General features: G+C 36.6%; 5 protein-coding genes, 1 long non-coding RNA gene and 2 other non-coding genes across 9 annotated transcripts; 4 read left to right on the forward strand and 4 right to left on the reverse strand.

Moving 5' to 3' along the window:
* Nucleotides 1–98: 98 nt before the first annotated feature.
* On the reverse strand, nt 99–3352 carry msh-2 (DNA mismatch repair proteins mutS family domain-containing protein). Its single transcript, NM_058801.9, has 8 exons — nt 3155–3352; nt 2872–3107; nt 2342–2795; nt 1670–2295; nt 1521–1621; nt 935–1221; nt 340–884; nt 99–290 (listed from the first exon to the last, which is right to left on the reverse strand). Exons 1-8 carry the CDS (start codon nt 3336–3338, stop codon nt 174–176), a joined length of 2550 nt encoding a protein of 849 aa, NP_491202.1. The 5' UTR covers nt 3339–3352; the 3' UTR covers nt 99–173.
* A 46-nt stretch (nt 3353–3398) lies between these two features.
* 21ur-13866 lies at nt 3399–3419 on the reverse strand. The gene has a single exon (NR_050044.1).
* Nucleotides 3420–3904: 485 nt separating this feature from the next.
* On the forward strand, nt 3905–5103 carry hus-1 (Checkpoint protein). Its single transcript, NM_058802.7, has 6 exons — nt 3905–3966; nt 4023–4085; nt 4131–4483; nt 4558–4635; nt 4688–4889; nt 4940–5103. Exons 1-6 carry the CDS (start codon nt 3915–3917, stop codon nt 5023–5025), a joined length of 834 nt encoding a protein of 277 aa, NP_491203.1. The 5' UTR covers nt 3905–3914; the 3' UTR covers nt 5026–5103.
* A 4241-nt stretch (nt 5104–9344) lies between these two features.
* linc-9 lies at nt 9345–10759 on the forward strand. The gene is made up of 4 exons (NR_101542.1): nt 9345–9431; nt 9486–9582; nt 9799–9942; nt 10623–10759. It is a non-coding gene; the product is annotated as a long non-coding RNA linc-9 (long non-coding RNA).
* A 1073-nt stretch (nt 10760–11832) lies between these two features.
* F21A9.2 (C2H2-type domain-containing protein) lies at nt 11833–15238 on the reverse strand. The gene is made up of 9 exons (NM_058803.6): nt 14982–15238; nt 14483–14584; nt 14180–14294; nt 13911–14021; nt 13677–13864; nt 13485–13630; nt 12334–12595; nt 12006–12160; nt 11833–11957 (listed from the first exon to the last, which is right to left on the reverse strand). The coding sequence occupies exons 1-9, from the start codon at nt 15021–15023 to the stop codon at nt 11900–11902; spliced, it is 1179 nt and encodes a 392-aa protein (NP_491204.3). The 5' UTR covers nt 15024–15238; the 3' UTR covers nt 11833–11899.
* A 654-nt stretch (nt 15239–15892) lies between these two features.
* On the forward strand, nt 15893–19004 carry F21A9.1 (PRELI/MSF1 domain-containing protein; the record flags this gene model as incomplete). Of its 2 annotated transcripts, NM_001368612.3 has the most annotated exons (6): nt 16821–16871; nt 17055–17169; nt 17605–17863; nt 18054–18099; nt 18168–18446; nt 18692–18916. In NM_001368612.3, the coding sequence occupies 6 exons, from the start codon at nt 16821–16823 to the stop codon at nt 18914–18916; spliced, it is 975 nt and encodes a 324-aa protein (NP_001355495.1). The 2 variants fall into 2 exon arrangements, with proteins under 2 accessions (NP_001379890.1, NP_001355495.1); NM_001393244.1 differs by having other exon boundaries at nt 15893–17169; nt 17605–18007; nt 18692–19004.
* On the forward strand, nt 15974–16044 carry mir-8204. Its single transcript, NR_131380.1, has one exon. It is a non-coding gene; the product is annotated as a pre-microRNA mir-8204 (primary transcript).
* A 247-nt stretch (nt 19005–19251) lies between the features above and the next one.
* On the reverse strand, nt 19252–26960 carry lin-59 (putative histone-lysine N-methyltransferase lin-59). The gene is made up of 8 exons (NM_058805.8): nt 26807–26960; nt 24647–24967; nt 24058–24383; nt 23160–23685; nt 21667–23105; nt 21449–21617; nt 20145–21059; nt 19252–19752 (listed from the first exon to the last, which is right to left on the reverse strand). The coding sequence occupies exons 1-8, from the start codon at nt 26861–26863 to the stop codon at nt 19567–19569; spliced, it is 3939 nt and encodes a 1312-aa protein (NP_491206.1). The 5' UTR covers nt 26864–26960; the 3' UTR covers nt 19252–19566.
* Between the last annotated feature and the right edge of the window lie 988 nt (nt 26961–27948).

The raw sequence follows: 27948 nt of genomic DNA on the forward strand, positions 1-27948 counted from the left end.
GGCAATTGTTTCCTTTCCATTAGAATTTTGCCCTTGTCCTTGCGTTGTTCTTGCGTAGACTCCCCCATAGTGGGCGAGCGATTCCCGAGTGAAAATATATATTCTAATAATAGGTTTATTCACAATTTAAAACAAAATACGTGAATTGTAGGAAGATAAAATATGAAATTGAGTTATTTGACAAGGCTGAGAATGGCTTGTCGGATATCTGCTGATTCGAGAAGTTCCTTCTTCTTCTTGCTATCGATGACAAGCTTCTTCTCGAGGCCTTCCAGAAGTTGGGCCGCTTTCTGAAAAAATTCCGAATTTAATTTTAAATTTACAATCTTCTAAACTTACATTAATGACATTTTCATCGATTCCAACCATTTTGGCAACTTGGAGGCCGAAGGAGCACTGTGCAACTCCCTCGAAAACCTTGTAGAGCATGTGAATTTCATTATTCTCGATTTGAACTCCCATTTGAAGGGCAACAGCTCCCGGCTGTTCAGCGAGTTTTCCCATCTCATGGAAATGTGTGGCGAAGATGGATAGACATTGGATACGATTCAAAATGTCCTGTGCAATAGCCGATGCTATTCCAAATCCATCAAACGTCGAAGTTCCTCTTCCAAGTTCATCAATTACCACGAATGAATTCTTAGTGGCTCTTTGAAGAATCGCAGAGCAATCGAGCATTTCAGCCATAAATGTGGAAATTCCTTGCGATTGCTTGTCGGATGCACCAACTCGTGTGAAAATCCCATCAACGACCGAAATTGTAGCGGAGGAGCATGGAACGAACGATCCGATTTGGGCGAGAAGAATGGAAAGAGCTGCTGATCGGAGGTAAGTGCTCTTTCCACCCATGTTGGCTCCGGTGAGAATGATCAAGCGACATTTATCTGGAAAATGTATTTAATGAATCAGAAAATCCTCATTTGAATACTCTTACCAAGAACCACATCATTCGGAATGAAAGGTTTTTCACTATTTCCTTCAATAACCGGATGTCTACATTGTTTCAACTCGAGACGCTTCGATCCAAGAGGAAGAAGATTCGGTCGAGTATAGATCCCGGATGAGGTGGCGGCAAATGTGGAAAGTGAGACGAAGACGTCGAGAGTTGCGATGAGCTGAGCCATAGCAGGAATCAATGGAATAAATTCTTCGGCTTTCTTGCACAGCATCGAGATAACCTCCTCTTCTGCCCTGGTGTATTTCAGATGGAATTCGAGGAACCTGTAATTCGATTTTTTGAAGTTTAGATACCGGGGATCAAGGGTTTCATTTTTCGATTTTTCGATGTTTTTCGGTGAAAATCGAAAAATCGAAAAATTCTCGATTTTTCGATTCTCTGGAAAATCTAAAAATCGAAAAAAAATCTTCAGAAAATTAACCATAAAATATGATTTTTTATCCAATTTTGTTTATATGGATAAAAAACATTACAATTTCTTCTGGCCAAAATATTAGGCTAATTTTTGAAAATTCGGAAAATCGAAAAACCAACACCCCTTGCCGGGGATAATATTTCTTACTCATCATTAATGTCGCTGAGCTCTCCAACCGAAAACTTCACGCCACTGCCCTTTGTTGTTTCGAGAATATGAACATCTTTTTTGCGGATCGACTTTTCTTCCTGAAACGAGAGCAAAATGAAGAATTAACTTCTCTTAAAATTAGTTACCTTCAAAGTGACTCGGAAATAAAATCCATACTGAGAATTCTTATCCAACTTCAAATTGTCGCATTCGAATTTCGCGGAATATTTCTTGCGCAACTTCTCCGCGACTCTCTCCATTTGCTCCAGCTTCTCACTAATCTCCTGGATCTCTGGAACAAAATCGACGCGAACACGAATCTCTTTGTTCTCCTTCTCATAGTCGAAATCGAAGAACTCATCACAGAGCACTTGGAATCGTTCGACTTTCTTCAGAATTTCGGTGATTTCTGATTTAAGAAGACGATTAATCGATGGGGCAAACTGTTCAGCTTCTGAAAGTTGAATCAATTGCATTTCGACAGTCTCGAGAAGAGTTGCAGCTTGGTAGAATCGATTGAGATCCTGAAGAGTGCATTTTCTCATGAGACGACGAGCTAGTTGAGAGCAATCTGGCATTCTTGCAAGAATGGAATCGCGGAGCTTCTGACGGATTGTCTGATTCTCGAACAAAGCTTCAACAATATCCAGTCGCTCGTTGATGTGATCGATCTGGCAAAGTGGACGAGAAAGCCAATCACGGAGCAACTTCTCTCCAGGAAGAGTCTTGCATTTGTTTAAAACATTGTAGAGCGTCAAATTATTCGATTTCTCTGAAATTAAATTATTTTCAAGGAAAATGTAACATTATAACTCTACCCAAATAATTATAATTCAATTGGAAAAGCTCCAGAGCCTCCACAGCACATGAATCAATCAGCATATTTCCATGAGTTCCGTAATTGAAAATACTATACTTCTCAGAAATACTGTATTCATCGGCTGCGTTCGAGTGTAGAATTTGAAGGCATTCCTTGATGTTTTCGTTTTGTTTTTCGGCTTCATCTTTATAATCCAGATGAACCGACTCGATTACATCGCTCCATTGTGACTTTGGCTTCAGCTGTTGCTTGTTGTGAACCTCCATTCTCGTGAACATGCTTGCTATTTTCTTAGCCTTCGGTGCAACTGATCCTTCATTCACTAGAATATATTCTGTGGGGCATAGTCCAAAAATGCATTGTTCCGTTTGAGAAAAAGAAGGAGTATCGATGTATTCACTGATCACAATGCGAACATTTCCAGCATCCCAAGCGCACAATGTTACTCGATTCTGAAATTGGGAATTAATTTAAAAATCTAAAAATCTATAAATCTCTAAATCTAAAAATCTATAAAAATCGTCATACATCATCATCTCCTGGATGAATATAGATTGCAAGAATCGGAGCCTGATCTGACACTCCAATTTCTTGCTCAAAATCCACAGTATTTCCTGGAGATCCACGCTTCGTCATTTTCCACTCTCCCTGTTCACTCGAGTATAGCTCAACGGAGCATCTGAGCAGTACGATGGTTTCACGAACGACCTTCTCGTATTGTCCACGATTTACGGAAATGTACTTCATTTGTTGAGAATTGTCGGCTGAAATTTCACATTTACAGATTTTATTTTGATTTTTCGAGTCTTACTTGATAAAGTGAACGTTTTGACGCAAACATCACTCTTGAAAATGTTAGTAGCGACAAAGGTGGCGTCATCGCCATACACAGAAAAGTATTCGCCTCGTGAGAAAATGGCAATTGTGTTCGGTGATTTAGATTTTAGGATTTTTAGGAGCGCTTTGTCGCTGGCTTCGTCTTTTCCTCCACTCATTTTCGATTTTTTCGCTGAAAAATTCGAATTTTTGTGATAATATAGAGTAAAAGTGAAGAAAAAAGAGTTCATCAACGAAAAATGATTCGACAGAAAGGCCGCTTACTTTTGAAAAGAAATTAAAGGTGCATACAGTATTTCTGTAAAATGGTCCTGCAGGGAAATAGTGTCTCATTGTTTTGGGATTTTTAGCATTTCTAAATTGAATTTAAATGATTAAAAATTAAACAAAGAATATAATCAAATTATTTAAAAGTTCTGTAATAATTTAGATTTTAATAAAAAGAAGGCGAAAATCACATGTTATGCTTACTGTTAAAGATTAAAGGCACATACAATAATACGGTGAATTGGTTTCGCAGGGAAAGAGATACGGTGGTTTTTATTTTTAAACTAATTTTTGTTTCATTTTTCCTTGCAATTTTAACTCTAAACATAATTATTTTAAAAAATTTCGAAAAATATCAAAAGTAAAGTCTTTTTTCAAATTTCTTCCATCGCGCGCGATTTTCCCTTTTTCATTCTCCGTCTCCTTCTCTTTCTAACTAATTTTCACTATTTTCTAGGTTTCAAACAATGAAGTTCAGTTCTCTTCTCCAAGATACTGCGGCAATCGACGTGTTTATCAGTGAGCAGACTGATTATTAAAAAATCTATGAAATATCTGAAAAAATTGTCTTTCAGAAATTTTGACATCAGTGAGCAAATTGAGTAAGAAAAGATGCTGCGTCAAAATAGAAAAGAATGGTTTTAAAAATCCTGTTTTATTAATAAAATTCTATGAACTTTCAGCTCTCAACTTTATTTGCTGTTCAGGACTCCATGATGGTGGAAGTTGGTTCAGTTTATCAATTCCCTATAGCAGTCAAATTTTCCGAAAATTCGATATGGTTGGCATGAATCCACGAAACGAAGAGCAAAATTTGATTTATTTTGAATTGGAAATCGATAGTTTAGTACGTGTTCTGCCCGGCGGACACTGTTATCTGAAACTGAAACTATCGAAAAGTCAAAAAGATGAGCCAATGTTGTCTGTCGAAGTTAGAAATCCAGAAGCCGATATTGTTTCTCATCAAATTCCAATCACAATTATTCTATCAAAATATTGGAATTCGTACTCCAGGCCGTCAATTGGACACAGAAAAGTAAACGATTTTATGATGATAATTATAACTTTACATTAATTTTTTTAATCTCTATTGAAAAAATATATTTACAGATGTCAATCAGCATGCCACCTCCTAAAATGATGTCCCGTTTCTTACACGTCTTCAAAAATATGAACACTCGAGTTGTGGTAATAATATATACACAAATAAAGTCCTGAAATATAAGTTAATTTCATCCAGAAGCTCACAGCCAGTACATCAGGAGATTTGAGGATTTCTACGAAAATTGAAACTGGCGAGATTGATGTAAGCTTCTCGGATCTTCAAACTAATCCATCGGAAACCGATAGTCAAGAGGATACTGCAAAAGTTCAATTAATGATTCGAAATATTTCTCCATTGTTTCAAAGTTTCGCCAACACTCGGACACGTGCCAAAATGAGTAGGATCGGAAATATTTTGATAATTTTTAACAAAAAAAAAATTTTCCAGATATCATCTCAAATCGAATGGCAGAATTCAATTTTCACAATGAGGATTGCGTTCTTTCGTATATTGTTGGAAATGTTTCGGATTAGAAATAATGTTTTTTGTCGTTGTTTGAATGCCTAATTTTCTAGATCTCATAAATTCTGCAAATAAATTTTTTATTTCTTAAAATATATATCCATTTATCAACTGGCTTATTGGCTTTGATTTTCAAAGCATCTTAATTTAAATTAAGTTTAAAATCAGAATATCAAGTTTTTCAAGCGAATTTTTAAACATTTATTTTTTGATAAACTGTATAAAATTCCAAAAAAAAGATAAGCTTGAAAAAACTTTTATTTTGATAGCCGAAGTTCAAGAGGAAGTTGAAAAATAAATTTTTTTTCTAAAATTGCTGGAACTCAGGCAACTCAAATCTAATATGAAAATATTAAATAGCAATATTTTTGTAGTTGGGTGATATTTCAAGATAAAATCGCAATATTCCGAGACTTATTCGAAATCTTTTTAGATTGAGCAATATTTTGAGGTTGATTCGCAATATTTCTGAATCTGAAAATATTACGAAAAATTCGTAATATTTTGAGATGACATAGCAATCTTTTGAGATTGGTTCGCAATCTTTCTGAAATCTAAAAATATTACAAAAAAATGTGTAATATTCTAAGATTAATTTGCAATCTTTTTGCAGTCCATAAAGATTACAAAACATCATTTCCAAATTCCCATCGGCTTCACATGATCGTGATATATATACAACAATTATGATTACTGTTCCGTTCTAAATTCTCTTTTCTTCCAAATGATGAAAGACTTTTCAAAGTAAAAAACAGCTACATGAAAATCTATATAATGGAGTATCTCACTGTTAACGGATATTTGATTTTTCGTTGCATATTGTAGAAGGAGTTTTTGCAGAGAAAGCCACAGAATTCACAAATCTGTCCACTCATGTAATTTTTTCTAGATAATTGGCCGGTCATATTATAAATTCAGTCAAACAATCACGAAGATTGGTCGAATATATTAAAGTAGACTTACAACTATTCATTCACGCGTGATGCGTTTGAGATTTTCTGATTTCAATTGAAATCATAAAATATTGTCAACAGCAAGCATGTTCCCAGTATACTCATCATTTTAATCAAATTGTTAGCGAAATAAAATATTGAAAAAATAAAATGTTATTCTCTCTTTGACAAAAATTCGGAAAAATTGCAATTCTAACATTTTTAAAAGCATAACAAATAAATCGTTTTTCCACATTCGCTTTCAAAGAAAGTTATCCAATTTCGCTCTGACACTTAGAAAATTTGCGAAAAGTCACTGATTTCCCATCAAAAGTAACGAAAAGGACGTGCGCCCATCAACTATTTACTTAAGCAATAACTAAATCTAGATGCGACACGTACAGGATGGCTCAACAGGTAAGATAATGGTTCATAGACTCAACGACAAGCGACGGACAAGTTCAACTCCCCTCAATGCACAGGTGATTCGCCACGGACGCATAATGCCTCAAGACCCATTATGCGCGTGTTTGCGAACGAGGACCTCACATTATGTGCGTTTTTGCGAAGCGTTCGCAGAAACGAGCATAATGCCTCGCCGATGGGCACAATGCGAACGCTCGCAATGTGCGCATTTTGTTTGGCCGTTATTCCCATCATTAAAGTGCTCATTTCAGTTAGTTTAAAGCTATTTTTGTTTGAGTTCTCTGTTTATTGACTGTTTTTTTGCTGATACTAAAGTTTCTGAAAAACAAAACTCTCGATTTAGAAGGAACTTGTCAGATTTCGAAAATCATAAGGCTTATGATATAAAATTTTTGATGAAATTTTTTTGTTTTGAAAATTTTTTCGAAAACATGTTGAACGTGTAGAAAATGATCAGTTTGATATTTTCTACAAGTGTGAGATTTCACAATGAATGTTCAGCCAAAAAATCATGGAAAGTCTAGAGTTGGGTCATTGAAACATAGTATGTTTGAGAGCTCCTAACATCCTTGAGACGTAAAATACAAAATTTTCTTCAACTGAAAAGTTGTCAGAAATGAACTGAACAACAAGTTATTAGTTGGCAATATGTTTCTATCTTGCATGTTCGAGAAGATGGGCGCAGTTGAGAAAGAGCAAAACAGCACTGACTTCGACAAGCCATATTTTGGCACATTACACATATAGGAAACATTTTTTTATTTTTAAAACATTCTCCATAACTAGTTAAACAAATTTGTTGTTGATCGTTTTATGATATCTTTTATGCCCAAGGAAACTCACGGCTTCAAAAACTTATACTATTTTTCGAATGCTTCAAGAAATAGTCATTTTCTCAGCTAAAAACGTTCTACCCAATGTTTAAATTGACAAAAAATAAAGTAGATATAATTTACTACGATATCTGATAATTTAGAAGCAAGTTTTCAAAAAAATTTTTTTTTGGATGTTTGAAATTCATAAGGGTCTCCCCTTATGATCCGCATTGAAAATCAGAAGGGTCCCCCCTTATGAAAATTTTCAAAAATTTTTACGAAATTGTTTTTTGAAAACTTTTCAAAATACGATCAGATCTTTCAGAAAAATGCGATGTCGGTTGTTTTTTTTCAGTTTGAACGTTCAGAACACGATTTCAGACGAACACCTGAGGCTTAGTAGAACCTCTAAGTTCAAAAAAGGCATTCACTTCGAATGCTTATATCTCCGTGGAAAAAATTATTATGACAAAGTGATTAACTACAAAGTTGTTTATCTCGAGTTAAAGTACAACTTTGTAGTTAATTGTTTTTTATCAAAAAATTTGGTGGTTGAGATATACAGAGAGAAAGAGAAAGAAAATACAAGCATGAAGTTGCGGCACTTCTCACAACTTTATCTCAACCACCAATTTTTTTGATAAAAAATGATCAACTACAAAGTTGTATTTTTAATTAAGATAAATAACTTTGTAGTTGATCACTTTGCCATAAAAAATTTTTCCAGTAAGATATAAGCATACAAAGTGAATGCGATTTTTAAACATAAGAGTTCTACTATACCTCCGGTTTTTGTCTAAGCTTGTGTGCTGAATATCCAAACTCAAAAAAACAACAAACATTGCAATTTTGTATAACATCTAATTAAAATTTGAGAAGTTTTCAGAAAAAAATTTCGAAAAAATTTTTGAAAATTTTCATAAGGAGGGACCCTTTCGATTTTTTTTTTCGAAAAAAGCTTTAAAATTTTTTTTCAAAAAGTATCAAATATTTATGAGATATTGTAGAAATATCTTTACTTTGTTGTTTCTAAGCATTTTCTTGCAAAATTCGATGCTTTCGATGAGTCAAAACGGAATTCTTTGGGACACTGAACAATAAAACCTCCTGTCTTAAAACGGTTGTATCATTTTCTAGAAACGAGATATCAAAAAGTAATTAACTACAGCCTTTTAAAGCTTAAAGCAATAAACATTTTGATAGTTGTAATCATTTTTTCATCTCTATCGAGAACCGAGATATAGCTGAGCACAGATCTAGAATATTTTGGTCATCTTTTGGGGCTCACATCTCCACAGTCACTAAAGATAACAAAAAGATACCAACTAACAAAATGTTCTTTGCATTATTGTCAACAACTCTTTAGTTGACCACATTTCATTAATTCAAACGCCAACCAAGTTATAAGTCTCTGAAAGTAAGACTGTTAAATGCTCAATCAACTCTAATTTAGATGTTTGTTCGACTGAAAATGTAATATGAATGTTCAGACTTGTGGAAACTAACAAATTTGTCTTTTTTCTATAAATATAAACACTTTTTGAAAAACTTTCTATAAAAAAATTTTAGGTGAACAATTTTTTCAACCATAAGGGGGGACCCTTATGATTCGAATTTCAAAATTGGAAATTCTACCGAAAAAACGTCTTTTTTTGAAAAATTTTTCAAAAACTTCTTTGATATCGTGGGAATAACTAAAATGTATTGTTTCTGTATATTTTTATGAGCAAGTTGCACTTATTTTAGAGTATAGAACTAGCTTTTAGCATCGACTCTGCGATTTACAAGCGAAAGAGGCAACGATACTCCGATATTACGGGGTGCGCGTTGTTTACATTTTTATTTTTTTTAACGATTTTTCCGTTTTCTCATCTTTTTTCAATGTTTTAAAACAATTTCGCTTGTATTTTATGCGATTTTCATGACAAAAAATGTCGACAATTTTTGGTTTTCTCATATTTTCGATGAAATTCGTACTATTCGGCAATTATTTCGCAATTATCGTAGTTTTTGTTATGAGAATTGGATGTTCGTTCTTTTTCTCAATTTTTCAACTGTTTTTCGCAAGTTAACACAAGAAATTATACTTTGTTGTCATTTAAATTCTTATAAATGTTAAAATAATTCAAAAATTTAAGATTGCCGAACAGTCACCGACCGCCGTGTCGAGCAGCGCTGAGACGATGAATGAACACAGCGATATTGGAAATTCGCTTCAGTTTTCAAGGATTTCTTTAAAAAACGGTAATATTTTAGCTTTAAATGTGAATTGTGACCGTACAAATATTAGCTTTTCAGAAAATTGAGCGATTAGCGCCAAGAAGCGTCGGATGCCAGCTCCGAATCGACAAAAATCCACGGAATTTCAACAAAGTTCAATCGACTCTTATTTAAAGTGAGTTTCTTATTCCATAATCTTATTCAATAAAAAATGCTTTTCCGATAAGTCCATTGGGAAAGATCAAGCAAAGATAAGTTAAATTTTCACAAAAAAAGCAAAATTTGAGGGTTATTGACGAATTCGTTTTAGAAATACATGTTTCTTTGAAAAAGAATGTGAAAAACCGATCATTTTCATAATGCTTCTCTTATGTGATTCAGATAATTTCAGCATCAATCAGAAGACTACGCCCTGGACTCCAAATCGATGAGTCGATGTACATTTGGGACGGAGCAGACCAAATGGACGACCACTACAATTCGAGAAGTTTTCGAATCGATAAGAAAGACGAGGATACTCCGAAAATGATCCAAGGTACATAATTTTTTTTAAAGTATCCATTTTTTAAAAAGTTCAAACAAAAATACCTCCATTTTCGTGGAGTTTAAGGGTGGAGTAGAGTCGATGTGGGATTTTGGTTTCAAAGATAGAAAATAGACGATAAAGATTGAATATAACTTTGAATAATTGGAAAAAACTTGAATAATGTTTTCAATTTTACAAAAATAAAAGAAACGGATGAATTAAATTTAAATTCTCGCGCAAATAAATAACTTTATTTGAGATCTTTGCGTTTTCTGGCTAAATTTATATGTTTTCTTGATTTTTTGCTTAATAATTGGGTTTAGATACCGTTTGTCAGTTTTTAAACATATTTTTTCGTAAAGAAAACTTGATAACGGAAGGAAGAAATCGGATATAAAAGAAAAAAATCAACAAAAACTGATGAATTAAGCCAGAAAACGCAAAAATTTCGAAACTAAACCACTCAATTGGGCGGGAATTCAAATTTAATTCAGAAGTTTCTTTTATTTTTGCAAAATTGGAAAAAAATTTTAAAAAAACGTTATCCAATTTTCACAGTTTTTCGATTATTACATTCCATTTTCTATCATTCATGGCAAAATCTCTTAACTCCACCTTTAACTTTTCAGTTCATATTGTATTTTTCGCAAACAAAACACAATTTTATACAAAAATGTATTTAATTTCAGATTAGCCAATCGGAAACGCCACGGAAATCCATCTACAGAACAAACAAGTGCAGCAGAGACAGCGGATCGAGGGAAAATCCCGAAAAAATCTAATTTTTTTGCATTTTTTGAAATTTTGCTTAAATAAATTTTATTGAGAACTGAAGTTAAATTTGAAAATTTTTCAGCTGAAATAAGTGAAAAAAGGAAGCATAAATTGTTTTCGCAATGCGCGCATAATGCTCACGTCTGTTCGCAAAAACGCGCATAGTGCCCCCACTATGCCAGTGTTTTCGTGTACTTTCTCAAAGCGTGCGTGAACCGCGTCTGAAGCATTATGCGTCCGTGGCGAATCACCTGTGTGGCAACAAAAGTTCTTCGAGTTATCACAAAACAGTTCTAGAATAGTCGATGAATGCATTTTTAATATTTAGAGACAAATTCGCAATATTTTGAGACAAAATCGCAATATTCTGAGACGAAATCTCAATCTTTGCAGATGAAATCTCAATCTTCGGAGACGAGTTCGCAGTCTTTTGAGACAAATTAGTAATCTTTTGAGATAAAACCGAAGTCTACCTAGAAATTTTCACACTTTCGCAATATTTTGAGATCAAATTGTAATATTTTGAGACAAAATCGAAATCTATTCGAAATTTTTAGTAATCTTATATGGACGCACTATTTCTCGTATTTACTACAAAAATATTGCTATTTAATATTTTCATATTAGATTTGAGTTGCCTGAGAATTGGAGTTTTAAAAAATCGAAAACGAGGTGCAAACGCGTTTCAACACCAAATGAAAACGATCCGCCCCCAAACGTTGGGTCTCATTGGGTATTGGCGGCAAAACCAGAAATTCAAACGTTTTCGAACATTATTCAACTGTTTTGTTCTTTTTCGTGATTTTTATGTGGTATAAAAATATAAAAATATAAAAAAAAACGTATCTGAAATTGAAAAATGAATACGCTCGTTTGATTCGGTTTTATATGTTCTTTTTGACATTAAAAAATAATTTTTTAAAAACAGAAAAAATTACAAAAAAGGTCTAAAAACTCTTGAAACCGGCGAAATCAGCGAAAATAATTTGAATTTCTGGTTTCCGGCCGCCAATTCCTAACGAGACCCGTCGTTTAGGGCGGAGCTTTTCACTTGACTATGAGGCGCGCTATTTTCTGCTGCCCAATAATATCTTTGAAAGTATGTTTCAAATTGGCAACAAAACAATTATTAAAACCCGTTTATTGAGCTGAAAATAAATTGTCTAATTTCTTAAAATATATTTTTATCCATTCATGTTTCATCGGGCTCATTGGCTTTGAATTTCAAAGCTTCATCGTCAGAATGAGATCTGAAACACATCGATTTACTTGATTATTACTTATAAGTTCCCCCAAACCTCATATGCGTACGAATCCCTCGCATACTGAATGCTCGGTAGCCGCACACCAAACATGTGAATGTCTTCGTTGTCTGATGCGATGATCGAATGTGCATAGATAGCTGCGAGGACGATGTCGGCACAAAATCGCATTTTGTACACTTCTCCGGTACCTACAAATCTCCTTTTTTTTCTTTCTTTTTTCGTTCTCAACTCAAGCTTGTGCACAAGCTCTCTTTCACTGGCTCGCCATAATTCAAGATTGCAATCAGAAAGAGGCTCGGAGAGATCACGAAAACTGATAAACTGGGAAATGAAGAAACTGAGAAATAAAAGTGTATCTCACCTTTCTCAAAGAATCATTTCTGTGTGGTCCACCACCTGGAGATGATACACGAGTTGTGTGGCTACAGTACAGTTGCTTATGCGCGTCATACGTGGTCTGAGACGAAAACGAGACTCCACAAGTGCACGAGAATGGTCTTTCCGGGTAGATTGGCTCACTGCTCGAGCTTTTTGAAGTTGGAGAACAACTGGCTGAGAGTGATGGAACACTTGGTGCATGGGGTGATGAGGATAAATCCAGAGGAGTTGAAGTTCTTACATTCCTGAATAGAAAAATAAAATAAAAAAGATTTTCATTTATTACGAGAACACGAAATTCTGAAAATGCGTATTACGCAACATATTTGACGCGCAAAATATCAAAACTACAGTAGTTCTTTAAATGACTATTGTAGCGCTTGTGTCGATTTACGGGATCGTTTTTCGAAATGAATTATTTATCAATAGAATATTAAAAATTAGAAACGAATGGAATATCACTGCCGCTTTTCAAAAATATATGCGAACAAGCCCATAAATAGGCACAAGCGCTACAGTAGTCAATTAAAGTAGTTTTCGCTTCGAGATATTTTCGCGTCAAATTTGTCGCACATTTGTCGCATTCTGAGTTTTGTATTCCCGTTATATAAAGGTTAAAAATGTTCCTTTTGAAATCAAGGTCCGCCCCTAAACGTTGGGTCTCGATAGGTATCGGCGCCAAAACTATCAATTTAAATTATTATGTTTTGTCGCCTGTCGTTTTAATTATTTTTAATTTCAAAAATGATGATATAAAAATGCATTCTTCAAACATCATTTTGACATGAATACATATCATGAAAAACAGCAAAAAAGTCGAAAAATGGTTGAAAACGTTTGGATTTTGCCGTCAATTCCTACCAGGACCACATGGAGTCAGAAAGTCCCATTTCGCTTTGATCTTCAAAAAATGGCGGGAGGAGAGACGCAGACATCTCATCTGATTTTGCATGATTAAGAGCATGCTGACGTCACATTTTTTCCGGAAAAAAATTCCCGCATTTTTTGTAGATCAAAGTGCAATGAGACTGTTTGACACCACGTGCAGGACCCCACATTTCGGGGCGGAGCGTTTTTAATTATCTGTGGAGCGCGCTTGCATAATAAGACTGTGTTGCAAAAGAAAAAACCAACTTCTCATCCAAATTGATAATAGGAATCTGCACGGAGAGTTTCGAAGTTGAAAAGTTTGGCATTTCCAATTTTCTCTTGTTATGAATGAGCAAAGGATTTGAGTTGATTAATGCCGAATTTCGTCCAATAGTAACAGGACCCACTACCTAAAAGTTCAATTGAAATTAACAACTAGCTTTCAAACTGAGTTACCTGAAAGGGATTCTGCTGAAAGAGGTCATGAAACGCCATTGGCAACAAAATAACATTTTGTTGTTTTCGAGAATCCGCATTTTCAACTACATTTCCGAGTTTCTTCTTACTACAGTACAAATCTTCATGAACTTTCAAATTGTGAAGGGAGTTGAATTTTGCCACGTGACAGTGTGGACATTCGTGTTCTGAAATTTCGAAATGCAGTTCTTTTCGAAAAGCAAAAAAGCTCACTTTTCTCCAACTTTTCTTGCTCCAGACGATAGTTCATATCAGCGACAAGAATGGCTCGAAGTGGCTCCACGGTCGTCAGATTTTTTGTGAAAAGAATTGTGAACACGGGACCTGAAACATTGGCCTAGGTGAAGTTGAAATTTCAAAAAAGTCGTTTGGTGGACTAATTAGTGAAAGCTAGGCAGGACATGAATTGTCTTTGAGTGCAAAAATATCCGTTTGGGTGGCCTAGTTTTCAATTTCTAGGCCATGTCGTGTGGCTCGCATACCTGTCTGCATAATGACACAATTAGCTAGAAGTGGACCTTGGGCTGCTTGAATTCTCCGCGTCACTGGATTCGATTCCATCTCGAAACCCATCGATTCACCGGTGAAGTTGGAGAGCTGGAAATTAAGGAGGTTCTACGGTGCATTTGTGCGGGGAATATGGTGTATTGTGTCTGTCGAATCAGAAGAATTCAATGCGCCAAAAGTTACGCGCAAATTTGAGAACCCACCGGTAGTCAGAATCCAGTTTTGATCTACAGATATTGCGCCAACTTCTATAACTTACAGTATATGCTTTAACTTACAGTAATCCTCAACAGTTGTCCATTGCCGCTCACAGAATACGGTCCAACACAATCGCCACATCTAAACTCGATTGGTGCGGTCATAACTTGTTTTCGTATTGACTGCAAACTTTTGATGATAATTCAGTCCTCAATATTCAACAAAAAAAGTTTTACGCGATGTGTAAATTTAATTTTCTAATTTTTTTTGCGTTATTTTTGTAATTTTGAATTTATATTTATCATCATTTCCCTATTCATTAATCAATATTTTTGTTTGTCAAATGTAGCGTTTTGGGTCTCGCAACGCTTAATTCTTTTGAGTTTACTGTACTGTAATTTCACCTTTCATAAGAAAACCGATAATAAAAATAAGAACAAATCAAATTTCAACAAGTTGTCAGAAAAAGGTGCAAGATAACATTACTTATTAGAAGAGCACACCTTTTTGCATTTCACAAAAATTTGTAGTGTCGAGACCGGGTTTGAAGCAAAAATCAAAAAATCTACTGTAACTCACGCTAGCTATTGTATTATGCAGAATCGATTGGTTTACATCCATTGTATATAAATGAAGTGGCCGAATGAGAAAACGAAAGAAGAGGCTTCCGACGAAGAAAGATGGGCTCGAGTGAGCGATAAGATCTCAGGGACAACGCGGGGCGCAGAGCAAGTTGTGCGTGCTCCGGCACTCCGAGTCACACAGATTTTGATGATAAGGTGAAGAAGAAGAAGACAAAAGGAAGATTGGGAAGAGCAGATGAAGTGACTGAACAACTGAAATAGATTGAATCTCCGGTTGGAATGAATATTAGATTAGTAGAGATTTGAGAGGAAAAGTTGAGTAGTGAACATTGCGCGTGAAATGTGATGCATTGAGTTGGCAGGTGCTTTAAGAGCAAAATATGAAATTTTAATAGAGAAAATCTAATGTTTTAAACTTCTGAATATTGCTTTGTTTTTGAAATTAATTATTTATGAGAATCTCCAAAGTACTGTCAGATTGAAGCCTTTTACCTTAGTGCATAATTTGAGCTACGGTAATTATTTTTTTGCGTATTAAATGTGCTTACACTTCAACAGTTTAAAGGTACATAGATGTTTCTAGAATATTTTCATAGATGGCTGATTCAAAATTAAAAGCTCTATATAGTAAAGTAATATTATAACATTGACTTTTGCCTACCGAATATCTCAATTATCGCCGTCTTCCTTACTGATCATTATCTACCCCAATTTTTATCTTTAATCAGTTACCACAATCTCTTATCATCTGTGATTCAGTTTAACTATACATGTAGGGATGTTCCCAGTTGTCGACTGTAGACATTTCACTAGGTTGAGGCGTGACGGGGGCGCCTCTCTCTCTCTCTCTCTCTCTCTCTCTCTCTCTCTCTCTCTTCGCCCTTCTCGCGCCCTATCCGTGCAATTCACTTATATACACGCTATAGCTATACAGCGAACTTTATTTTCTTCTTCTACGGTTTCAAAGGCGCACGTATTTATGCGAAATGGTCTCACCACGCGTTACTCATTAATGTTTTTTTTTTTCAATCAATGGGTTGCGCGTAGCGAGGCCATTCCGCTTAAATACGCGTTTATTTTTTTATCAATATAATATCAATTGGAATTATTTTAAATGAAAGAGAAAAAACCCCAAAGCAGAGTTCAAAAGATGTTCGTGCACGATCGTGTAGCAGCAAATCGGCGGCCGAGTTTTTTCTTTCATTTCCGCGGCCGCACAATAATCATGACGGTTTTACTGCATGACCAAGAGAGAGAGAGAGAGAGAGAGAGAGAGAGAAAATCTCGGCCATCAAGGTTTTCATGCAAAATTCAAGTTATCGACAGTTTCCGAAACGCAAAAACATGTGCCAATTTTTTCTCAGAAAAAAACTCACGAAAAATCAGGATAGTGCATACTATAAAAAATAAAATACTGAAAGTATGTATTCTCACAGTTCTCTCTAAAAGCCGCCACGTGGCAATGTCAAAAATTCAAAAGTGCCACCGGTTTTTTTCGAATTAAAACTCAAAAAAGTGATAAAAATGTATTATTACTGATGAAAATGTGAGGAAGAGGAAAAAGAAAGTGAGCCTGTGTGATATTATCATATCAGTTGAATTGAATCAGTGGAGTATGTGCTGATAGGGTTTCTTATCAGTTTCAACTAAAAAAACTAAACGACACCGATTGATTGCAAAACATCAGCTGATTGCAGATGTATGACGTGGCAGGAGGCACTGAAAAGCAAAAAAAGGTTCAGGAAATGTAGGAAAAAGGAAAAGCGGTGATAAAACTATAAAATATGAGGTAACCGGAAACGGGACAGAAGGATTGTTCAGAGAGGGTTCTACAATGCATCTTTTCACCGAATTCCTACTATTTTTTGGGTTTTTCTTAAAAATCGTAAGTTAGGAAAGATTCTGTGTTAATTTTTTTCTTGTTAATCTTAAGGTAGATCCAGAAAAACTGGACAACATTTTTTTGGTGTTCATTACAGTACCCAAGAGCATTTTTTATTCCTCATAATCAGAAAGACACTTTGAATTTTTTTAAAAATGAACTCCAAAAAATATAGAAACCTTCCAGGAATCAGCACTAGAAAGCAGTTTTCCACTAAAAGTCCTTCCGTTGAAATTCGGGGAAAATCCAAAAAATCATGAAAGAGTGTACTACTCCGAGGAGAGTGTGATCAATATTTTTAGTAAGTTTGAGGTCCTACCACGAAGTTTTTTAAATGTTTAATTTACGTAATTCAACCATTTGAGATCATTTTGTAAAATTGACATCCCAATAAAAGAATGTTCCAATAAATTAAAAAAAAAACAAATTACAGTTATATTTGGTCACTATACAAAATTCGAATTGAGTAACCGAATATAGCCGTAATTTTTTGAAAAAGGGCAAGGTAAAATTTTTAATATTTTCACTAGTTCGATTTTACAGAAGTTTCAGTCAAAATTATGGCAAATTGCCAAATTTAGAAAAATTGAAATTTTATAGAAACATTCTTGCAGGTTTGAATCTATAGAGGTTCATAATATTCTAGCTTTCGTTTGTTTTAATTCAATTTTTTTGAAAATTCATTTTCCCACCATTGAAGTTTTTTAAAAGCATTTCTCTACTAATTTTAATTCAGAATATTCTGGTTACACTCCACTAAACTTCTCAACATCCTCCCCATATGGCCTTGCAACTCCTGATACAGATTGTGAAGTAATCGACACGCTGTGCCCACAACTCACTCAAATATTCCATGTCAGTGTAAACGGTCTACCAAAATTAGTAACCTATGAGGAATTAAAAGACAATGACACTATGGAAATCGTAGAAGAAGCTGGTTATGTTGGGGCATGGCCTGGTTACTGTGGTACATCGGATGGAGCTCTCGTCGAAATGTTCTCCCCGATTCTTAAAACATTCCGATATGCTACGTCAAATGAGGATATTCTCTAGGCGAGATGGAATGCAGATCGACAATTTTGGAGGCCTACTAAAGTATTTGGGTACATGTTTAATGCGAGTAACCCTGACAGAACTGTGTAAGTTTTAAATTTGAAAATTTCAAAAATTAAGTTAAAATTTCAGAAACTACCCGTTTAATTCCATGCGGCCATTGGAGAACGTGGTGTTTGTTAGTTATTTTCTATTTTTTCTATTTTTGCCCGGAAAAGTAATATTCAAATTATTATTTTGTTTTAGAACAAAATTCTCCTTCGACTCCGTCCAATATTGCGTGTAAGAAACCCTGAAGGACTGGTCGCATTCACCACTTCGTTCCGCAACAATGAATACCTGAAGAACTACAAATTCGACAAAGTCTACAATGTTTCGTTGATCGATTCCACCACAAATGTTACTGTTATATCGGATGCATGCGGGAAAATGACATTGCTTTACGAGTTTTTCAACCCGATGACAATGACATATCGATTGAAAACTTCCGCGAGAAGTAGTGACCCGAATGATGATTATGAAGAGGTAAGGAGAACTGTCACCGTGCCAGTGAATTCAGAAAATTATTTCCACCTTTTTGTAGATCCCATTTTCATAGATTCCCCATTTTGTAGAACGTCTTTTCGTAGATCTACTTTTCGTGGAACCTCTTTTCATTTAACCTCTTTCGTAGAACCTTTTTCGTAAGTCCCACTTCATAGATCATCTTTTTGTAGATACTTTTTTGTAGATCACTTTTTGTAGATCGTTTGCAAAAAACCTACTTTCAGATGGTAAAACGAGCTGGCTACGTGTTCCGCGAGGAGTCATCTGCTCTTCGATGCCTCGGCGAGATCCAACCAATCGTCGAGTTCCAGAATCCAGCAAAACCATCTGATATTCATTATGCTTCATCGCCGGAGGAGATTCAAGAGTACACTTCCGTCAAAAAATGGACTAATTTGGGTCGAATGGGCTTCACTAGTTGGGGAAATTTTGCGTTTGCAAAGCGTTGAATAATTCCATTTGAATATAAACAAATTTCATTTCATTTCCGACGGAAAAAATATTTTTCAAAAATGAAAATAAAAAGTACAACCAAAAAAGAATAGTAATCAAGATTAATGAGATGATGGGAACAAAAAAGCAAATTTTGGAAGGAGGCGAGGAGGTGTGTGTTTGTGGAATTTTAAGAATCAAAAGAGAGTGAGAGAGAGAGAGAGGGGATAACCGTATATAATGATCTACTTGAGGGTGAGAATCTTGAATCCGCAGATTCTTCTACGTAAGGAGTTGGTGGGCACCGGTCCGAGAGGACTTCACAATTTTGTTGCCAATGACGGAATGGGGGGGGGGGGGGGTGGATAAAGATTAGAGACAGGCAAATAAAGTGGCACTTGATAGTGAGTAGAATGCTTGTTTGTATCAAAAAGAATTGTATTTTATAGCTACATTTTTCTAACAGAAGGATCAAGGTTTGCTTGATGGAAAAAACGAGAGAGAGAGTGAGAGATTATATCACATAAAACGAAACAAAAACTGATGGAATGTGGGTGAGGCACGTACTAGTGTGTTGTAGTATCACCGGACTAAAACCACAACTCGTGAACTGTTGTAAACTAATGATGATATCTGATAATGAGGAGAAAATGAGAGATGTACAGATTCAGGATCGTCTTGATCCATTTTTGACGAGACGCTTCAGTACTCGTTGTATATGTCTTTTGGATAATTTCTTGGTGTCCACTTCTGGAAGACCATCGGACGATGATTGTGGAGGATCGATGGAGGATGTCGATGGAATGGATGAGGTTTTTGGCGGTTTTGGAGATGGATTCGATGGATCGTACGGCTGAAAAATTAGTTTTTGTTGGAGAGGTTTCAAAAAAAATCATGTATTTGGGAGTTGTCCCCAAATTCATAACGACTAACATTAAAAAAGAAATAGAAATTCGAAACGAAATGCTAAAAATGTTTTATATTTGAATTCAGAATAGTGCCACTAATATATATTTTTTTTAATTGCGCAAAGGTGGACGACTGACCAATCACAATGCTCAAGGGGCGTGGTTAAACTCTCTGATTGGTCGGCTCTTACATTTTCGCGCGAATTCAATCATGGTCTTAAAAATGAGCTTCATATCAATGTTTTTTGGAATAAATTTGAGAGGGTGTTCTCTTTAAAAAATTCTCAAGTTTCACATCTATTTGTATCAAATTTTTCAACGAACTCTAATAACTCACTCTAAAATCTCGGACAACCTTCTTTGGATGCGTAAACTCTGTGAAAACATATGAATTCGTGTTGATTGGATATCTGTTCTTCGGTGGAACCTTTTCAAACACTCGTTGAGTCTTTCCAATTTGCATCTCACAAAGGAACACGTCGTCTTCTTTGAACTTTGGAACTTTTGGTCTTCCCTTGCACCATGTTGCAGTGTCCAATACGAGACATCTACCGATTACCTCATCGAGTGGAAGAGTCTCATAATATGGAGTTGCAAACACTTCCTTCTTACTGAATACTCGTCCAGCATCTGCATAAGTTTCATGAGGCCACGCGTAGAAGGATCCGAAAACGAAGCGATTGTTTCCAGGACAAACGAATAATCTTTCGACACGGAATATTCTTGCATTCTTCCGATCCACTTTCTCAATGGGCAATGGAGATGTTGCAGCTTTGGGGAATCGATATTTGTTTGTATCTTTTTGCTTTGAACCTTTCTTTTCCTCTCGGAGATTTCGAAGCATAGCCTTGTGATCCTCGGGTAGTACACGATTCACATAGACCGTTTCATTCAAAACCACTTGAATACCACGACGATTGATCAATGATCTATAGTAATCACAGTTCTCAAATCGAACATCTGGTTGTTCAGTGAGTTTAACGTCTGCCGATGGTCGTAGTCCATTCTGTTTGTTCGTGCAAAAGTCGCAAATGTACTCGCCATCGTCTGACGGCGGGTTTTTTGATTTTTGAGCCTTTTCATTACTTCTAACGACATATTGGCAACAGTCGACATGAAGCCAGAAATGACAGGTATCACATTGAACCATTGTTCCTTCCTCGTCAAGTGCTCCACAGATGCATCGAACCGCGTTTCCTTTTTTGTTGGTACTGTACGACTCCCAAGCATCGTCGGGATCGTAGGAGCCAATCTGAAAATTTTATTATCTTGAATTGAAGCTTTTAGTGTGATATGGAAAAAAGGTTGCAAAGAACCTAACTCGTCTTTACGTGCAGTATTTTTGGAAAGTTTGAACCAATGGTGTCGAGTTGCGTACCTACCATAAATGGTTTTGGCACGGTTAAACTTTATGTAGCACATCATCTAGGTCAAGTATCGTAGTCGTTTCAAAAATTTCAAAAAAAAAGGAATTGTTTTCATCATTCAATTTTTTTAGAGCTATTGCCTGAAGAAACAAAGAAATCCCCTTACATTTTACAATCAAAATTCAGATTTTTTTCAAAGTGAAGGTAGAATGATGCCCAACTTCCTAACTTAATGTACACATTTTCTATACTTCCAAGTTTAAAAATAACTAACCGGATACAAAGACTCGAGATAAGACAAATCAGCGTCGCCACGCTTCGATGGAACTGGTGATGGGCAAGAAGTTGAGAGTGCTCGTGCTCGTGGAGCATTGTCTTTTGCCTTTTTCGATTGAAGAGATGACGAGAGAATTGAAGATGACATGTAGTGGGATTCGATTGCTCTGAAAACAAATCATATTTTTATTTGCAAACATGAAAAAGTGAACTTACACAAACGCTCGTTCCAAGTCATCATCATCAATCGCTTCCAACCATTTTCGGAATAAAGAGACAAATTCCACAGGATTCGGATTATTTCCTTTGGTCTTCAAGAATTTTATAATTAATGTGTAATGCGGAAGCATGGTTCGAGACATGGATCCATCGATTTTTCGAACACGGAATGCAAATGCAGCCAGTACTTGCTTCATTTTTAACCGAATCGATGAGTTCTCATCCATTGGAGTTTGCAGAATAGCAGGAAGTCCCGAATGCGAAGATCTTTCAATAGTTTTCCTTCGATTTCTGATCACAAACCGTCGGGTCACAATCTTCTCATTCGGATCAGCACATCTCCATCTGACTCCTCGAATAACTCGTTTGCATTCAGTTGCTCCGCAGTTGCAGGCCATGTCGAACGGCAACAAATCACTCTTGTCAACAGTTATTTCAGCATTTGGATTCAAATCAGACAATGCAAAAACACCTGCCCGATAGAATCCATTCACCGACCAAACTTCGAGACGAGAGTTTGGTTTACAAGAATGCTTGATGAATCGAGCAATGTTCGATCGTTTGGTTGCATCGACGAACAAATGAGCAGCTATCGCAATAATTCTCGGGTCCCGATCTTGAGCAAACTTCTCCTGAGCTTGTTCCCTTGTGATCACTTCACCAGCGTATTCACACAAAAACTCTCCAGCTCGTCTAGCGATTTTTGTCTTGAGCACTCTCTTGGACCGTGGCCCATTTGAAACACAGAGCTTGTTTCCACAATCTTCCTTCCAGAATCGTCGATTCGAGCAATACGGCACAGAACAATCACTGCTACACTGAACTCTCAATGCTCGATTCAGACAGTCCATGTCAGATGTGCATGCACCTTTTGTGCACCCACATGTTAGACTAGGAGCCATCCAGAGAGGAATAATATCATCTGATGAGGGAACACTTTTAGTTATTTCAAAGTATTCTCCGTTGAACTTCTTCTCCACTGGTTCGGGATTCACAATTTCCGATGGTTCTCGAGTTCTTCTCGATGGTAGACGACCTCTCAATTTTGTCGGTGGTGGTGTGCTCTCTTCCTTCACTTCCTTCTTTATATTATCCTTGTTCTCTTCCAATATATCGGATTCTGTCATGAACATCCTCAGTCTCTTTCTTCCCAGCATTCCACCTTTTCTCAACTTCTTGCTCTGCTCGTTGAGTTGTCGGAGGAACGACTCACGTCGCTTTCCTCGTTCTCCATTCACCATTTTGGATGATGTAAGGTGAGAGAGTCTGAGTTCTGTCATGTCTTCACTCATTTTCTGAGTTAGTTGCTCCAACTTTCTCTCCATCATTTCACGAACTTTCAGTCGGAATTGAATGGGATCAACTGGTGGGGGAATGACAGATTCTGGACGAGAAGAGCATGAAGCTTCTGGCAAGTGATCTTCATGTTGTTCAGCCTGGAAATAATCAAAATTAAACAATCCTAAACAAAATATAATTGTAAGATTTACCTTTGACTTTTTAGCATCTGACTCCAAGTCCTCAAAACTTTCCTTATGAAAACCCCGTCTCTTTTTTGGTTTTCTTCCTCTTCTCTTCCCTTCAACCTTTTCGACGTCTTCATTCTCTTTCACTAATCCCATCGTCGATGTGCTTGGTTCTTCAGGCAAATTACTCGTTGTTACATCAGGAGAATTAGTGCTTCTAGTTGCGCACTTATTCCTTGTCCTTGTGCCTCTTGCTCGTGGAGTCGTCGGCGTTGTCGACGAGACTTCAGCCTCCATATCTTTCTTTTTCTTCGACTCCTCAGCACTCAGCTCTCTGATACGCATTGCGATTGCTTTGGCCATTTCTGGATCATGCGCCATAAGCCTTCGAACAATTTCCTCGCGATCCATGTTTGACGCAATGAGAAAAGAGCCCCACTCCTCTACATTCATTCCAGTTGGAAGTGATTCCTTTGGTGGTGCAGGTGTTGAGCATGACGATGGAATTGTAGTAATTGCTGGGTTGGAATTGTTTGGTGGAGGTCCTTCGCTGAAAAAAATGTAGTTGTGATACTGATCCCTAGTTTCTAAAATTAATTCCATCTCACATTAGTTTGTGAAGTCAAGCTTGAAATTATAGTTTACGCATGGCTCAATCTAATTATGACGCTGTTCTTGAGACTATATTTAGCAAAAATTTCAAGCAATATTATGAAAATTTGTTTCACATCAGAGAAGCCAATTAAAGCTCCAAATCGAGGAAAAAATATAACAATCAGAAAGTGGGATGCTGACACGATAAACGCATTGGTCTCAAAATAAGTTTTACAAAACTGTTGCAATATATCCACAGTAATCCTACAATAATTCTACAAACTGGGAAGTTTGCCTACCTAGATTATCAAAACTTTCAAGAACCAACCTTGTACAAGGAACATCATAACAATCATCATCCTCATCTACTGGTTTCAACAGTGGCATATCTGTGAAATCAGCTGGACCATCATCGTCTTCTTCATCGTCATGATCACCTATATCCACATCATTCATCATTGCATAGCTCGGACTTGGCGGAGACGTCGGAACACTTTGAATTCCCGAATCAGGAGTTGCAGACGACGTTGTTGCTGGTGCATTACTTGACATCGGAACTGTACCGGACGGCTGATTCATGTACCAATTTTGATTGGACTGCATGTTGAGCACGGGCGGTGTTGTGCCAATTGGAAAGAGATTGGCTTTGACAACCTGAAGAGTATAGAGTTTCAAAATGAATTGAGAAGAGGGGTTAGAGATGGAAGAGGTGCTGTGGTGTTGCCTAGGTAATAATTCCCTAGGGATTTGCTTCGCTTGATAAAAAAGAAAGACATTTATTACATCGCATGGCTTGTTGTTATCATATGTGTATGCTTTAGTTTCAAAATGAATTCAAACAAAAGAAACTCATAAACACCTAACTTAAACAATTACTGATAAGAATGAAAAGATTAAAAAATAATATTATAACTCACCGCATGTGTACTCCCGTTTACCACGATCCTCTGCCCAGTCCACGGCGTCCCGTCGGCTTGTGAGAACACCAGAGTCCCTGCGGGCTCCAAAATGTTGTCACCGATTTTGATGGAATTTCCGATGCGAAGAATGTTCCCCTGCTGACGGTGACCACCACTTCCACCACTACTATTGCTACCGCCCGACGAGGAAGTTGATGCTGCTGCTGAGGTGGTGGTGGGGGTGCACATCAGCGTCGCCTGGATCGGATGCATCTGGTGCATCTGTCGAGCACCCTGCTGTTGGTATTGGTGAGAAGACGTCGATGGATGATGGTGTTGCTGGAATCAGGATATTAATCTAGAGCTGGGGTTAGGATTATCTAAAAATGCTCCTAAATCCGAAGATCCAGGAGCAAGTGGAAAAGTATGATGTTCTGATTCAAAGTGATGGTACAATTAATCTACTGATTAATCTATTGAAAACAGTTTTTCGTTGCAAGACCCAAATTTCCAGTTTAGATCTGAATTTCCACTAATCAAAGGAGATCAGTCTAGAACGATCAATCCTAAATTTTGAACTTGTCTTATGAAGTTGGATCAGGTTTGAGGAAAGGTATGCGCAATGCATGAAAGGTTACTAGATTAAAATCAAAAAGTTCCAAATATGTACTTGTTTCGTTCTTTTCACCCAATTTGTCGGAATAAATTTCAAAACATTGCGAGTCGAAAAATATAGATGAAAACTGTGTCGCGATGGCCGAATGAAAGATAAAGATCGAGAACGAGGAGGACAGATTAGAGTGCAGATTAGTATCCAGAAAATGGGGAAAAAAGAAGAAAGAGTTGCATTTATAGAATTCGGTTTTTTTTAATGTCAACTAGGGATTACTGGATGTATAGTTGGGTGATATTTAGAAGAGGATCACGAGTTGCAGGAATCTATTTTTGAAATGAGGATTTGTGACTTAGTTTTGAAATCCATTTGGTTGCTAAGCAAATGGAATTTCAAAAGCGTCATTGGGGATTATTATGCACTTAAAAACAACTTAAAACTTAAAAATAAAAGGCTAGACTTTCAAAAATTATTTGAAATTTTGGTAGAGTTCAAGCTACTGAGTTTTTCAGATCTGGCTTTAGAGATGACCTACGCCTACCGTACACGGAAAAGTAAAACTAGGTTGTGTTAGTGGTGTTACGTCTGTCTGCCTGTGCCTATTGTAAAAACTTGACTCTTCAAATTTTGTTTGAAAATGAGTTTCTTCTGGGAATTAAAATAAAAGGTGCATCAGTTTTAAAATGTCTTGTAATGCTCAAAACTATGATAATTAGAACAGTTAATTTTTGACTGGAAATTAAAAAAAAAACTAGAGTTGATACAAGTTTCCGTTAATAGTAGCAACCCACCTAACAAGGAACATATCAATTTTCAGAGGGCTCTTCCAAAAAGTTATTCTACATGTCAAGCTCTTTAAAACAAGTTCAAAACTTCAAAATTCGATAACCACAACCCATTGCTCAAATGATCAAAAGATATAATAACCTAGCTTACCGTATTTTTTTAATAGTATTGGATCACACTGCTGAATTTTTAAAAGCTATATCTCGGTTCATTTAGAAGATATCAATTATTAATTAATTACAAACAAAAGAGAATTAACTAATAAATATTTTGTCAGTTGACAGTTTTTAAATAGAGCAAATGGCAACTGAGATATGAGCTGTTAAAGTTGGTGCAATATAAAAAGTTGGTAATATAAAAATTCCAAACCAATTTTCGATTATTATGCAACCTTGCCATTTCAAACTTTTCACAAAGTTTGCATGGTTGTTGCCCTATAATTTGGGTTTGTTTTCATGCACATTAAAGGTCAAATTCGTGTTGGAGCTCAATTAACAAAACGAGGTATAGAATTAGAAAGGATTTTTGAACTTTAAAAAGCTGTATGACAACATCACGAGACTTGGTGTTATTGTTTATGTCTCGCCGAGGCAATGAATTGAATGATGATGGAAAAATGAGGGTGGGGGAATACATGGAAAATGATTTCGAAATTTCTGAGAGTTCTTGCTTAACCGATGACGTCATTTGCAAGGGTGTTTTGCCACCCATCTTAATTCGTCATGTCGAGTAAGGAGGAGATAGGAATAGGAAAAAGAATGTAAACTGATAAAACCAACCTCATCACTTCGAGCATTATATCTGTAACGTTGCTGCTGCTCGCCGGCCCCGTGCATTCTCGGCGGCTCTCACTTTGTTACTTGACCATTTCGTGCGACCCTTTTGCAGGTCGACCTTGTTTCAGTTTTTTTAATAACTTGGGCTTTTTGAGCGCTAAAAATTCGAATTATTAATCTAATTAATTAGGAGAGGGGTAATTAAGGTAATGAGTATGTATGATAATGAGATTAAGTATATGCAAACATCAAAGAAAGTGATGACGAAATTGCAATGATGAGTACTACTATTACTAATAAGTATAAAGAAAAGGAAAAAAGAGTTGAATGGAAATGATTGGGTGTTTTTTATGAGATGAGGAGGGGATGAGAAGGCACAAGCTTCTTTTCAAGGAAACCCACAAAAAGACGGATGTCAAGGGCCGCGATGGCGATGCGAAATGGTTAGAGTAGCGGTCCAATGAGGAGACGCAGCCGTGCTCGACAGTCACTCAGAAGGAGCGGGAACCCAGGCGGAGGGTGCTAGAGAGACAAGTCGGTGTCTTCCAATAGTAGTGAATATAATAACGATTAGAAGGCGAGGCGACGCGTTGCGGTCGTGCGTTGCGGTCGCCTGCTGGCTGGCTTTCGAAGCAATGCAGGGGGTAAAGAGAGGGGGGAGGGAAAGAATAAGAAAGACACCAGTCCGATGGATGGGGGCCTGTGTTTCACTTTGGTGTTATTTGTGTGTATGAGAGAGAGAGAGAGAGAAGCGAACAAGGGAGAGGTGCAGACAATTGGTTCTAATTCGAGACATGCTGCATGTAATGTCTTATAACGAGAGACGTAGTTGACAACAGGTTGCACACAAACTCGCTCTCTCTCAATCTCCTCACATTTGGCAATGAGCCAGTGTGGAGACAGACAACGGCGGCGCGGCTGCAATTTTTGCATCGTCGCGCGCCAAAGAAAGTCGAGAATCCCCGCTTCTCTCGCCTCTCGGTCTCCTCGTTTTATGATAACATTGTGTTGAGGAAGAAAACGAAGAATAAGTTTTTGAATGAATAGGGGGAATGGAAGGAAGGAAGGGGAGTTCATTCGAATGGGAACCAAGGGTGGCCACTAGATATATTACTAAATCCTGAGAATGCGTATTGAACAACATA

This window comes from Caenorhabditis elegans, chromosome I (genome assembly GCF_000002985.6).
Source record: "Caenorhabditis elegans chromosome I".
In the NCBI taxonomy this organism is placed as follows: domain Eukaryota; kingdom Metazoa; phylum Nematoda; class Chromadorea; order Rhabditida; family Rhabditidae; genus Caenorhabditis; species Caenorhabditis elegans.

Coding starts and splice junctions, on each gene's coding strand:
- msh-2 (NM_058801.9), bottom strand. CDS start 3,338: ATGAGTGGAGGAAAAGACGAAGCCAGCGACAAAGCGCTCCTAAAAATC. Junction 3,108..3,154: donor CAAAACGTTCACTTTATCAA/GTAAGACTCGAA, acceptor GTGAAATTTCAG/CCGACAATTCTCAACAAATG. Junction 291..339: donor TCGATGAAAATGTCATTAAT/GTAAGTTTAGAA, acceptor GAATTTTTTCAG/AAAGCGGCCCAACTTCTGGA.
- hus-1 (NM_058802.7), top strand. CDS start 3,915: ATGAAGTTCAGTTCTCTTCTCCAAGATACTGCGGCAATCGACGTGTTT. Junction 4,086..4,130: donor CGTCAAAATAGAAAAGAATG/GTTTTAAAAATC, acceptor ATGAACTTTCAG/CTCTCAACTTTATTTGCTGT. Junction 4,636..4,687: donor ATATGAACACTCGAGTTGTG/GTAATAATATAT, acceptor AATTTCATCCAG/AAGCTCACAGCCAGTACATC.
- F21A9.2 (NM_058803.6), bottom strand. CDS start 15,023: ATGGATGTAAACCAATCGATTCTGCATAATACAATAGCTAGC. Junction 14,022..14,179: donor TTGTGTCATTATGCAGACAG/GTATGCGAGCCA, acceptor CCAATGTTTCAG/GTCCCGTGTTCACAATTCTT. Junction 13,865..13,910: donor GCAAGAAAAGTTGGAGAAAA/GTGAGCTTTTTT, acceptor TCGAAATTTCAG/AACACGAATGTCCACACTGT.
- lin-59 (NM_058805.8), bottom strand. CDS start 26,863: ATGCACGGGGCCGGCGAGCAGCAGCAACGTTACAGATATAATGCTCGA. Junction 24,384..24,646: donor TAAACGGGAGTACACATGCG/GTGAGTTATAAT, acceptor TATACTCTTCAG/GTTGTCAAAGCCAATCTCTT. Junction 23,686..24,057: donor TATGATGTTCCTTGTACAAG/GTTGGTTCTTGA, acceptor CATTTTTTTCAG/CGAAGGACCTCCACCAAACA.